General features: G+C 37.3%; 1 protein-coding gene across 13 annotated transcripts in view; it reads right to left on the minus strand.

The window, feature by feature from the left end:
* Positions 1–13,594, minus strand: part of PTBP3 (polypyrimidine tract binding protein 3) — a 127,535-nt gene that overhangs the window by 81,328 nt on the left and 32,613 nt on the right. For 7 of the 13 annotated variants that reach the window (XM_078061599.1, XM_036090933.2, XM_078061603.1 and 4 more), the window contains one exon: positions 5,968–6,049. The exons of 1 other annotated variant lie outside the window; for it this stretch is intronic. In XM_078061599.1, the coding sequence (XP_077917725.1) occupies positions 5,968–5,998 (31 nt within the window). In that variant the 5' untranslated portion in view covers positions 5,999–6,049. Of the gene's footprint in view, positions 1–5,967; positions 6,050–13,594 lie in introns of those variants that run through there. 5 more of the 13 variants (XM_078061600.1, XM_036090934.2, XM_078061604.1 and 2 more) reach the window with 1 other exon arrangement.

Raw genomic sequence — 13,594 nt, forward strand, 5'->3', positions numbered from 1 at the left:
GAAAGCACGCGCATGCACGCACAAGAGCAGAGGAAGACACGAGGAGGGAGATGAAGAGGGAAAGAATCCCAAGCAGACTCCACTCTGAGTGCGGAGCTCAATATGAGGTTCGATCTCCCAACCCTGAGACCATGACCTGAACTGAAACCAAGAGTTGGACACTCAACTGACTGAGCCACCCAGGTGCCCCATCTAGGTCTCTTTCTGTTGACTGATTTTCCTCCTGGTTATAGGTCACAGTTTGTGGTTCTTTCCATGTTTGGCAATTTTTGGTTGAACAGTCAACACTGTGAGCACTAGAATTTGTTTTATTCCTTTAATGTGCCAGATTCTTTTCTGGAAAAAAAGGTACTTTCAGATCAGGCAATTGTTTTAGAGCTTGTTTTTAAGCTTTGTTAGAGTAGGTTTAGAGTAGCCTTTATGTTAGAGCTGGTGTACTGTTATTGGTAAGGCAGGTGTGGCTTACTACTTGGCAACAGATTCAAAAGGAGATTTCTGGAGCACTTTTCTCACAGAGCTCCCTTCTTTTCCATACACTGCTTCCATAGCTCCCAGTTGCCTCAGCCTTCCCAAACTTGGATCTCTGTCTCTTAACTCAGCAATTCTGCCATGTTTGCCTGGGATCCCCCCAATCTTACATAGAGTCCAGAAAAAATGCCAGGATGATTACAGGGCTCACCTCATTTGTTTACTTTTATCTGAAATCATAGTCCTGCATAAAATAATATATTTCAAATAAAGGCTGCTTTAAAAAAAAAAAAAATCACTGCTCATGTAAAAAGTCTAACTATAGAAATTCCAAATCTGGAATGGTGACATACAAAGTTTTCAGTGACTCAGGTTCTACTTGTCTTTCTGTTAGGGTGCGGCCCTCATCCTCATCACCTAAGACGGAAGCTGGAACTCCCGCAGGCAGTAGGATAAAAGAGGAAAATTGCAACCATGTAGAGATGTTCCAGAAGTAACTTCTATAACTTCCACTTGTATCTCATTAGCCAGGACTTAAACACATGACCACACCTAGGTATAAGGAAGACTGAAAAGTAGCTGTTTAATTTGGGAGGCAACATGCCCAGTTAAAAATTAGTGTTGTCACTAAAGAAAACAGAAAAGTATTAGGGTACACAATAGTCTCTACCATAATTCCTAAGATTAAATTTAAAAAGAGAAATATACAATTCATGAAAAAACGTATAAAACATTTTCATAATTATCAAAGGATATAAAATAAGACCTACAAACATGAGATCACAGGTCAGGTTCCCAGAAGGAAAGGCACAACTGTGCTTATCACCAATTCCATTTGATGTCTTTGCAGTAAAACCACAAATGTGTAATTCTGAATTAATTTAACTTGAGAAGTTTCTTCTCCATGTGTAAAGTAACAGGTGTTAATATGTTGATCCCATTAATAGAACTTTGCCAGCAGCTAAATTATATCAGTTTTATCATCATCTGCTAACAGTGAAAAATCAGTTATTACCCAATAATGACTGAACGTTGAATCATTTCAATGGAATAAAAATAAAGCTTCTGGGAAGTCATTCTATCAAAAGTGAAAATATCTAATACTAATGAAAACTGAGTTTTAAAAAAGTTCTACATTAAAGGGGTGTCTGGGTGGCTCACTCTGTTAAGCATCTGACTCAATTTTGGCTCAGGTCATGATCTCAGGGTCGTGAGACTGAGCACCAAGTCAGGCTCCGTGCTGGGCATGGAGCCTGCTTAAGATTCTTTCTCTCTCTCCCCCTCTGCCCCTCCTTCCTCCCTCTCAAAAAAAAAAAAAAAGTTCTACATTAAAGATCAACTTTTTGTGAGGTAATAATACAAACAGAAGTTTTAGTGCAACAGTGTCATGATAAAAATACTGTTCTGACAGTCCTATGGGGCAGACGTGTACCTGCAATTGGTTTGGTACATACATAACTCCTTTACCAAACAAGCAATATTCTACTAACAGAGATACTATAGTCATCAAATTTTAGAAATTATTTTTTAAATCCACATTTAGATTAAATGAACCACAAAAACTTTGTGATAAGATTATACTGAATACCATAAAGGTCCTTTAGCGTAACAGGATGCCTGGCTCTTTCACCTACCCATTATCAATGTGATTTTTAAAATTTCTGTATCTTGGGCGCCTGGGTGGCTCAGTTGGTTAAGCGACTGCCTTCGGCTCAGGTCATGATCCTGGAGTCCCGGGATCGAGTCCCGCATCGGGCTCCCTGCTCAGCGGGGGGTCTGCTTCTCCCTCTGACCCCCTTCCCTCTTGTGCTCTCATTCTCTCTCTCAAATAAATAAATAAAATCTTTAAAAAAATAAAAAATAAAAAATAAAAAAATAAAATTTCTGTATCTTTGAAAAACTACCTCACGAAGGGATTAAAAACTCTTTTGTAAATGAGCCCTAAAACCTTTCTCCCCAAATTTGTTCAAAATCAACTAGGAATCTTTATTATAGTCAAGGAATGGAGCACCTAAATCTTGAAATTTTAGTGCTTTAAGAGAAATTTGCAAATATTAGATCAAATAACACAAAAATATTTTTGCTGTATAAGTGACCTCAAAAAAAAAGTGAAATTTCCCGATGTCATGTCAACAGCCAAGCCCCTCAGTGAAAGCAAACTAAAATTAGAAATTTCTCATCAAGAAAAAAAGAAAGAGAAATCTCGTTTTTCAAACGTGTTTAAAAAAGAAGCCTATCTCTGGTCAGATTCTGATGGGAAAATGTGAATGTTTGGATTCTGAATTTTCTCTTCCTCTGGTATAAGAATCTCCAAGGCAATAAATTAACATATACATTAGAACATGTTAGGGGCTGGTGATACCTTAGAAAGTCTAGCAGAGCAAACACAAAACACCTTAGAGATTCTCACAGAAGAAAAAACAATTCAGCTAAAAATTATGACTCACACAAGGAAAAACACTAGACTATAAGCAAATATTTAATAGAAGGATTAAATAGCACATTAGACAAAGCTGAACAGAGAATGAGTCAATCAGAAAACCATTTTAAGGAAATTATCCAAAATATAGGACCTTAAGGAGAAAGACATGACAATGAATGTATGAGGTTAAAACAAATGCAGGCCTGAGTGGAAAGGTCCTATACATGTCTAACTGGAGTTTCAGGAGGAGGCAGTTCTGGGAAGAGCTGGGTCACTCCTAAGCAGGATAAATGAAAGTAAGTCAACTAAGAAGCTTTAAAAATAAACAAAAAACATTGCCTAGACCTCCACTGCCTGCCCCCCAACCCCGATATTTTAGAATTGCTGCGGGGTAGGTCAAGGTATCTATATTTTCCTCAAAGCTTCCCAAGCTATTTTAGTGAGCATCCTGGATGTTGAGAACTTGTGATACATACCTACAAATAGCTAGTTAAACCAGTGAACAAAAATAAAGAGAAAAATGTTTAAAAATAACTAAAGAGAAGTAATTTTACCTACAAAGTAATAACGAAGACGGACAACAGACTTCTAAATAACAGAAGCCAAAAGAATAATAGAACAGTACCTTCAATGTGTTAAGAGAAAATAACTGTCAACCTAAAATTCAAAATAGCTAACTAACATTGAATAGTGATAATGAAATAGACATTTTTAGTCAAAGTCTGAGAAGTTACCATTTATAGAGCTTTGCGGAAACAGCTACTGAAGAGGATATGCTTCAGGAAGAAAAACACTGAACACAGAATGGGATATAAGAAATTCAAAACATAAAAGCAAAACAGAACAAACTGCTGCTGCCAGCTAAACTCCCATTTCATATTTCTCTCTTTTCCTAAGTAATCAATCAACCAGCATGAAATCTTTCTGGTCATCCATCCTGATAGTTCATAAACGTGACCAAACAAAGTGACCTGTTTTTAAAATAAGAGCAAACATAATGGGTCCCACCCTAGATGTACTGTAAGTCTAGGAGTAAGGACTTTTTTTTAAAAGTAGGCTCCATGCCCAGTGTGGAGCCCAACATGAGATTGGAACTCAATGACACCGAAATCAAGGCGTGAGCTGAGATCAAGAGTCAGATGCTTAACCAACTGAGCCACCCAGGCACCCTAAGGACAGACATTTTCTTACAAGCCTACCAGACCAGGAGGATAATCAGGTTTAGAAACTTCAGATTCTACTGTTTCCTCATACAGCATTTCTCAAAGTATGGTTCCTCAAATGGCAACATCACCATTACCCGGGAACTTGTGGAAATACAAATTCTCAGGACCCACCTCAGATCTACTTTATTAGAAATTCTGGGTATGGACTCAGGAACTGTGCTTTAACAGGCCCTCCAGGTGATTCTGATGCCAGCTCAAGTTTGAGAAAACAGCTTTAGTTTCATGCTCATATTATTCTGTTCACACTTCTACATCAACAAATCCTCTGCTGCTGTCCTGCCCACAAAATCTTTCCATTTAGTACTGTAGAGCAGTGTACCATGGTTAACCAATTCCCATATATTCTTAATCTCTTAAATGAATTTTCATTGCATCTTTTGCCTTAACTGAACCTAGTCTACTTCTCTTATACAGTCCTCATATAAAAGCTGTTCACTCTCCCAAACACCGTGTAGCTCAGGGTCTGGAAAGTGAGGTCCACTCATTTCCTATTCCCTATAACTCCAAAAACATTTGGATAAAAATCTGGCCTTCAAAGGCATCTGGGTGGCTCAGTAGGTTGGGCGTCTGCCTTTGGCTCAGATCATGATCCCAGGGTCCTGGGATGGAGCCCCACATTGGGCTCCCCGCTCAGTGGGGAGCCTGCTTGCCCTTCTCCCCTGATTGTGTGCTCTTTCTCTCTCTCTCTAATAAATAAGTAAAATATTTAAAAATAAAAATCCGACCTTTTCTGAAACTCTCCACTCTACATGCCTTTTCAACTGTGGATGATACTAACTTCCAAATTTCTCTTCTGATGTTTAGACCAGAAGAACCCAATGACTATCCAACACTTCCATTTGGATGTTGCAAAGGAACCTCAAATTCAAAATATAAAAATCTGAACCTCCTATGTTGTCCAACTTCTTTCTATATTTTCTATATGAATGGCACCAATATTCATCTACCCAATTATCTAAGTCCAAAACCTGGAAATAAATCATCAATGGAATCCCTTATTCAAACATTCAATTAATCACCAGCTACCATCAATTTCACCTTCAGTGAATTCTCCCATTCTCTCTATCACAACTGCTAGTGGTACAGTACAAATTATCATCCCTTACTGGGATATCCTACAGAGCAGTAGCCTCTTAACGGCTCACTCTTCCTCCAGTACTGTACTCTGCCAGTTCATTTTACAGTCCCCAAATTTCAAGAACACTTACTTTTATTTTTTTTTAAAGATTTTTTTATTTATTAGAGAGAGAGCACAAGCAGGGGGAGCAGTAGGCAGAGGGAGAGGGAGAAGCAGACTCCTCTGGCTCAGCAGGGAGCCTGACGTGGGGCTCAATCCCAGGACCCCGACGTGGGGCTCAATCCCAGGACCCCAGGACCATGACCTGAGCCGAAGGCAGACGCTTAACCATCTGAGCCACCCAGGTGCCCAAGAACACTTATTTTTAAACCATGTGGTAACTTATGGAATGTAAATTATGTTCTAATTTTTTAAAAATCATGTGATCTTATAATTTTAATATTTCTATTATTCTAAACCATCATTAAACACAAGCTTTTAAATACAGCTCTTTTACTCAATTGTTCTGGGTCACCAAGTTATTGACAGTTTTATCACAAAGAACATCAATCAAAAAAGTAATTATGAAATTAGATACAAATTAATTCTTAAAATTTAAGAGCTACAATTGGTAATTTCATTTATGTGAACTTTACTGCAATAAATTTTAGTTCTATTATAAATAACGGACTTCAACAAATTATAAGATGAGCAAACTAAGAACACTGTAAAAAAATTTTTTTGAAACTCATGGAAAGAAAACATTTTAGATTTTGAAAAAAATGAAAACTCACCATACACACCTGTGGGAGTAGAATTGTTCATGGTAAAAGGTCCGTTAATGACACCAGAAGAAAGAAGCTCATCAGATCCCCGCTGAAAAGCAAGGGCAGTATTATGTTAATAAAACAAGTCTTGGATAATGGTCCACCTTTACTACTAAAAATATCAAAAGTTAATAATATTACTTTGTCTGAATATCAAGGCATTTAAGGGGAAGTCCTCAAGAATCAAAACATCTAAATGAAGGTTGGAAGTAAATTTTACAGACGAAAAATTACTGCATATCCACATGGTTGTTAGTTATAAAAAAAAAACAAAAACTGCTATCACATAATAGGGGACATAGTCCTGCAACCCTTTTTGAACAAACCCTATCTTCAGATGTTACATTTGAAGTACCAAAAACCACATTTAGGGGTTGCACCCTGAAACTATTCCTGCAATTTATTTTAAAGTATATCTAGTATATTTTAAGTATATTAAGATGTCAAGTTTTTGTAGTACATTTTTTTTTTTTTTTTAAAGATTTCATATTTATTTGTCAGAGAGAGAGCACAAGGTGGGGTGGGGAGAAGGAGAAGCCGGCTCCCAACTGAGCAGGGACCCGGACATGGGACCCAATCCCAGGACCCTGGGATCATAACCGGAGCCAAAGGCAGACACTTAACCAACTGAGCCACCCAGGCACCCCTAGTATATTTATTTATAAGTACTCATATGCAAATAACTTGTGTAGTACCCGCTAAGAATCCCAACTTCTTGATACCTATATATTTTTTTAAAGTTGAACACAAAGATGAAATTTATTTCTATGTTGACCAAATCCTTTATAATCAGTGATTTTTTTATTCACTAATGTTCAAAATGATTTTTAATGTGTACTATTTCTTAAACAACTACTGTTTAAATAATTTACTCTTTTCTACAGGTAAGAGTTTTGACCAATTGAGGGTGCCTTGGTGGCTCAGTCAATAAGCATCTGCCTTCGGTTCAGGTCATGAGCCCAGGGTCCTGGGATCAAGCCCCCCATCAGGCTCCCTGCTCTGCGGGAAGCCTGCTTTTCCCCTCTCACATTCCCCCTGCTTGTGTTCTCTCTCTCGCTGTCTCTCTGTCAAATAAATAAAATCTTAAAAAAAAAAAAAAAAAAAGGTTTGACAAATTGCAAGCTGAACTGTCAATGCTAAAAGACAACTCAGACAAGCCTTCTCATTTTAACGTAAGATCTATTACAAAGATTAAAAAATTTACATTTACAATGGACAATAAATGCCATGTACAAAGTTAAAAACAATTTCCAAGTGTTACTATTTGTTTAACTTGGTCAATTCTTAAGATCAAGTATTTTGGTCTACTGGATGATAAAACTTAATTCCCAAACTCTCCTACAAATATTAGAATAGTAATAACTCTCCAAAAGATGTTTAATGTTTAGGTATTAAGTACCACCGTAGGAAACTTCAGCCTTTGCTAAAGAAAGGCAAACCACCAATGTGTTTGCATAATAGAAATACAATTATTTAAACAATTCCTGTATTAAACATCCAGATATTATTCCCCTTGGTTCTTCACTAGAAATTTATACAGACAAATTGGGACAAGAGGAAGAAATTAAGTAAGCACACAAGATGAAATAAAAATGAAAATCTCAACTTCGAGAAGGACCAGGATTAAGGCCTCATTTAAGGAACGTATGTTATCTTCCTGATGATATCTGAAATAGGAAAGACTTTGTGGTTCACTGGCTACCTGCAACTATGGAGAAAGATGAATTTCTGCAGTTTTAAATGCAGTAAAAATTTAAACATGTCCAGTATGTTTTTATCTCTGAGGATTTGGTAAAAGAGGTGTTACTAATAGATATATTTTCTACATATACATGAGTTTAATATCAGTATGTTTCTATACGTAAACTGAGTTAATTTGAAACCACTTCAGCTTTTTCCTAGACTTACAAAAGTATGTTAAAATGTCAACTAAGCACTAATTTTAAGAGGACTGCAAACTGAAATGTAAAAGGCAAAACAATAAAGACTCTAGAAGATAACAGAAGAGTATCTTCATAATTTTGGAGTAAGGAAAGATTTCTTCAACAAGACACAAAAGCACAATTATGAAGGAAAAATACTGATAAATGAGACAACACTGAAATTAATAATTTTATTTACAATATACACAATATCAAATCATTATGTTGCACACCTGAAACTAACACTACATGTCAATTTAAAAAAAAAAAAAGAACTTTATTTAACAAAAGACATAAGGAGATTTAAAAGGCAAGTTAAAGAGTGGGAGAAAATATCTGCACTACATATAACCAACAAGTTTTATATATATATTTTTTAAGATTTTATTTATCTATTTGAGAGAGAGCACGCAAGCAAGAGTAGGGAAAGAGCTAAGGGGGAGGGAGAGGGAAGGGAAAAAGAATCTCAAGCAGACTGCCCGCTGAGTGGGGATCCATCTCAGGACCCTGAAATCATGACCTGAGCCGAAACCAAGAGTCAGACGCTTAACCAACTGAGCCACCCATTTTTTTGGTTGTTGTTTTTTTAAAGATTTTATTTATTTGACAGAGAGAGACAAAGCGAGAGAAAGAACACAAGCAGGGGGAGTGGGAGAAGGAGAAGCAGGCTTCCTGCCGAGCAGGGAGCCCGACGCGGGGCTCGATCCCAGGACCCTGGGATCGTGACCTGAGCCGAAGGCAGACGCTTAATGACTGAGCCACCCAGGCGCCCCTGAGCCACCCAGTTTTATATCCAGAACTTACTAAGAAAAAGAAAAAAGGAGGAAAAAAAACCTCATTAGCAATCACTGAGAAAAAGACAAGAGTTCAACAGGCACCTAACAAAGTGGTAGACTTTATTTTTGTTCCAGAGTATTTGTGCTTTCTCCTTCTCCTGTGAAAGGATTTTTCACCCCCATCCATGGTGATGTGACTTGCAATGCCTCTTGTGAGAGAATACTTCCCTCACGCACTGACACTGAGCACGGTTTTGTGATATGCTTTGGCCTATGGGATATGAATAGACATGAACTTTGATAAATCCAAGCAGAAGCTTCAAAAGATATTAGTAGTTTCTGATAATTTTTTCCTCTTTCCCTCTGAAATAGGAGCATATTCCAAAGACGGGCTGCTCTTTCAGCCTGACTTCCAGAATAAGAACACACAGAGCTTCACAACAGCCACCAACACTGTAAGTGAACCAGAAAAAAACATTTTTCTAACCTATATCTAAATGACTAATATCATATCCAATAAACATATGAAAAGATGCTTAACCCCACTGGTCATCAGAGAGATGAGTGTTAAAACCATAATAAAATACTAGATATTAAAAAAGACTGAAAAGGGATGGCTGGGTGGCTCAGTCGGTTAAGCATCTGCCTTCGGCTCAGGTCATGATCCCAGGGTCCTGGGATTGGGTCCCACATTAGGCCCCCTGCTCAGTGGGGAGCCTACTTCTCCCTCTGCCTGCCGCTTCCCCTGCTTATGTTCTCTCCTTCTCTTTGACAAATTAAATCTTTAAAAAAAATAAATAAAAATAAAAAAGACTGACAATATCAAGAGTTGATAACAATGTGGAGCATCAGAGCTAGTATGTTGCTAGTTGGAGTGCAAGTTGGCACAACTCTGGAAAACTAACTGAATATACTCAAGTTGAATATATGAGTATCCTACAATCCTTATGTATTCTACTCCTATGGATACACTCAAGAGACTGCATGCTTATGTGAACCTAAACATATAAGAATGTTCTCAGCAGCATTATTTCTACTCGCCAAATTGGAAATAGCCAAATGTTATCAATGACAGAATGGACAGATTTTTTTTTAAGTAAATGAAGAAATTTTTTTCATTTAAATTCAATTAATTAATATATAGTGTATTATTAGTTTCAGAGGTACAGTTCAGTGATTCATCAGTCTTATATAACACTCAGTGCTCATTACATCACATGCCCTCCTTAATGTCCATCACCCAGTTACTCCCACTCCCCTATCCCCCTCCCTCCAGCAACCCTCGGTTTGTTTCCTATGATTAAGAGTCTCTTATGGTTTGTCTCCCTCTCTGATTTCGTCTTGTTTTATTTTTCCCTACCTTCCCCTATGCTCCTGTTTTGTTTCTTAAATTCTACATAGGAGTGAAATCATATGATAACTGTCTTTCTCTGACTGAATTATTTCGCTTAGCATAATTACCCTCTAGTTCCATCCACATCGTTGCAAATGGCAAGAGTTCATTTTTTTTTTGATGGCTGCATAATACTCCATTGTATATATATACCACATCTTCTTTATCCATTCATCTGTCAATGGACATCTGGGCTCTTTCCATAGTTTGGCTATTGTGGATGGTGCTGCTATAAACATTGGGATGCAGATGCCCCTTCAGATCACTACATTTGTATCTTTGGGGTAAATACCTAGTAATGCAATTGCTGGGTCATAGGGTAGCTATTTTCAACTTTTTGAGGAACCTCCACACTATTTTCCAGAGTAGCTGCACTAGCTTGCACTCCTACCAACAGTGTAAGAGAGCTCCCCTTTCTCAGAATGGATAGATTTTTGTAAATGCGGGCACCTGGGTGGCTCAGTTGGTTAAGTGACTGCCTTCGGTTCAGGTCATGATCCTGGAGTCCCTGGATTAAGTCCCGCATCGGGCTCCCTGCTCGGCAGGGAGTCTGCTTCTCCCTCTGACCCTCCCCCTCTCATGTGCTTGCTCTCTCTCATTCTCTCTCTCTCAAATAAATAAATAAAAAATCTTAAAAAAAAAAAAAAGATTTTTGTAAATGCATTCAGTGATTTATATAGCAATAAAAATGAACTACTGCTCCATACAATAACATAGATAAATCTCACAAGCATAAGAAGTCAGTCACAAAAGAATATACACTATATTACTGCATTTATATTGAGTTCAAAAATATGGTAAAAACTAAATGACACATTGGACAGCAACATGCAAAAGAATGAAACTGGACCACTTTTCTTACACCACATACAAAAATAAAGTCAAAGTGGATTAAAGACCTAAATTTGAGACCTGAAAAAATAAAAACCATAAAAACTGTAAAAATCCTAACTTCTTTGACATCAGCCATAGCAACTTCTTTCTAGCTGGGTCTCCTGAGACAAGGGAGATGAAAGCAAACATAAACTATGGGGACTCCATCAAAATAGAAAGTTTCTGCACAGCAAAGGAAACAATCAACAAAACTAAAAGACATTCCATGGAATGGGAGAAGGTATTTGCAAATGACATATCCAATAAAGGGTTAGTATCCAAAATATATAGAACTGATACTACTCAACACCCCAAAAACAAATAATCCAATTAAAACAAAGGCAGAAGACATGAACAGACACTTTTTCAAAGAAGACATACAGACAGCCAATAGACAATATGAAAACATACTCAACATCACTCATCATGAGAGAAATGCAAACCCAAACTACAAAAAGATATCACCTCACACCTGTCAGAATGCCTAAAATTAACAATATGAGGGCGCCTGGGTGGCTCAGTCGGTTAAGCAACTGCCTTCGGCTCAGTTCATGATCCCAGGGTCCTGGGATCGAGTCCCACATCGGGCTCCCTGCTCCGTGGGGAGTCTGCTTCTCCCTCTCCCACTCCCCCTGCTTGTGTTCCCTCTCTCGCTATGTCTCTCTCCGTCAAATAAATAAATAAAATCTTTTAAAAAATAATAAAATAAAATAAAATTAAATTAACAACATGAGAAACAAAAGGTGTTGGCAAGGATGTGGAGAAAGGGGAACGCTCTTGCAGTGTTGGGGGGAATGCAAACTGGTGCAATCACTGTGTAACACATTATGGAGGTTCCTCAAAAAGTTAAAAATAGGACTACCCTACAATCCAGCAATAGCACTGAGCATTTACCCAAAGATAAAAAAAATACTAATTCAAAGGGATACATGCACCCCAATATTTATAGTACTGTTAACTACAATGGCCAAATTACAGAAACTGCCCAAGTGTCCATCAATTAATGAATGGATAATGAAGTTGTGGTATATATACACAATGGAATATTACTCAGCCATAAAAAGAATGAAATCTTGAGGCACCTGGATGGCTCAGTTGGTTAAGTGGCTGCCTTTGGCTCAATCCCAGGGTGCTGGGATTGAGCCCCACATCGGGCTCCTTGCTCAGTGGGGAGCCTGCTTCTCCCTCTGTCTGCCTGCTGCTCCCCCAGCTTGTGCTCTCTGTCTCACTACTCACTCTCTCTGTGTCAAATAAATAAATAAAATCTTTAAAAAAAAAAAAAAAGAAGAAATCTTGCCACATGCAATGACATGGATGGAGCTAAAGAGTATTATGCAAAGCAAAATAAGTCAGTCAGAGAAAGACAAATACCATATGATTTTACTCATATGTGGAATTTAAGAAACAAAACAAATGAGCAAAGGGAAAAAAAAAAGAGAGAGGCAAACCAAGAAACAGACTCTTAACTATAGAGAACAAAGGGATGGTTACCAGGAGGGAAGAAGGTGGAAGGGCATGTTTAATAAATGGTGATGGGGATTAAGGAGCGCACTTGTGATGAGCACAGGGTGATGTATGGAAGTACTGAATCACTATATTGTACACCTGAAACTAGTATTACACTGTATGTAACTAACTGGAATTTAAATAAAAACTTAAAGAAAAAACAAACTACTGTACTTTAAGGATACCATCAAAAAAATGAAAAGCTGGAGAACGGGAGAAAGTATTTGCAAACTCTAAGTAATAAAAAGATGTATTTGTATTTGTAAAAAATAGGCAAAAAGGATTTGAAAAGACATTTCTCCAAAGATATACAAATGGCTTATACACACATGAAAAGATACTCAACATCATCAGACATTAAGGAAATGCAAATTTAAACAAAGAGAGCACTTCAAATAAAATTTACGACTATGACTATGACATCACCACACACTTATCAGAACAATTAGAATAAGGAATAGGGACAGTATCAAATGCAGGTGAGGATGTGGAAGAAGGTGGATCTCATACATGGCTGACAGGAACGGTATAGCCACTTTGGACAGTTTGGTGATTTCTTTAAAATAAAACATACACAACAATCTCAAACGACCATATTCTCAAAATGAAAATTCACATGTTCTACAATTTTATTTATATAACATTGTCAAAATGACAAAATTATAGAGATGGAGATATCAACTACTACAGTTAATTCTCAGAGATCATGCCTATACAATGGTGATCCAGAAGGCATCCCTTCAAAGGCAGACAACATTCAAAAACAAAACAAAACAAAAAAAACACAATCATATAAATTACTTATGGGAATCTATATCTAAGATAAAGGAAGGAAAGAATCAAAAGGCAGACAATATACACCAGAAAAATTACACAAATTTAAATTATGAGCAAATAAGAGCTTTGTAAAATCAAAAAAATTAAGAAAATATAACAGCCTCTCCTAAATAAAATGCAAAGGGATACAACAGCTCAAAGGAAAGGCAAGTAAGAATTCTACCAAAGGATTTAAAAGATAGACTGATGGAAAAAAGAATAAAGCAGTGTCATGAAAGTCAGCCATTAGAAAGAGAAGACAGCCAAAAGTGCAAAACACCTTTCCGCCACCCAAAGAACCAACCTCT

Source organism: Halichoerus grypus, chromosome 14 (assembly GCF_964656455.1).
Source record: "Halichoerus grypus chromosome 14, mHalGry1.hap1.1, whole genome shotgun sequence".
Lineage (NCBI taxonomy): Eukaryota > Metazoa > Chordata > Mammalia > Carnivora > Phocidae > Halichoerus > Halichoerus grypus.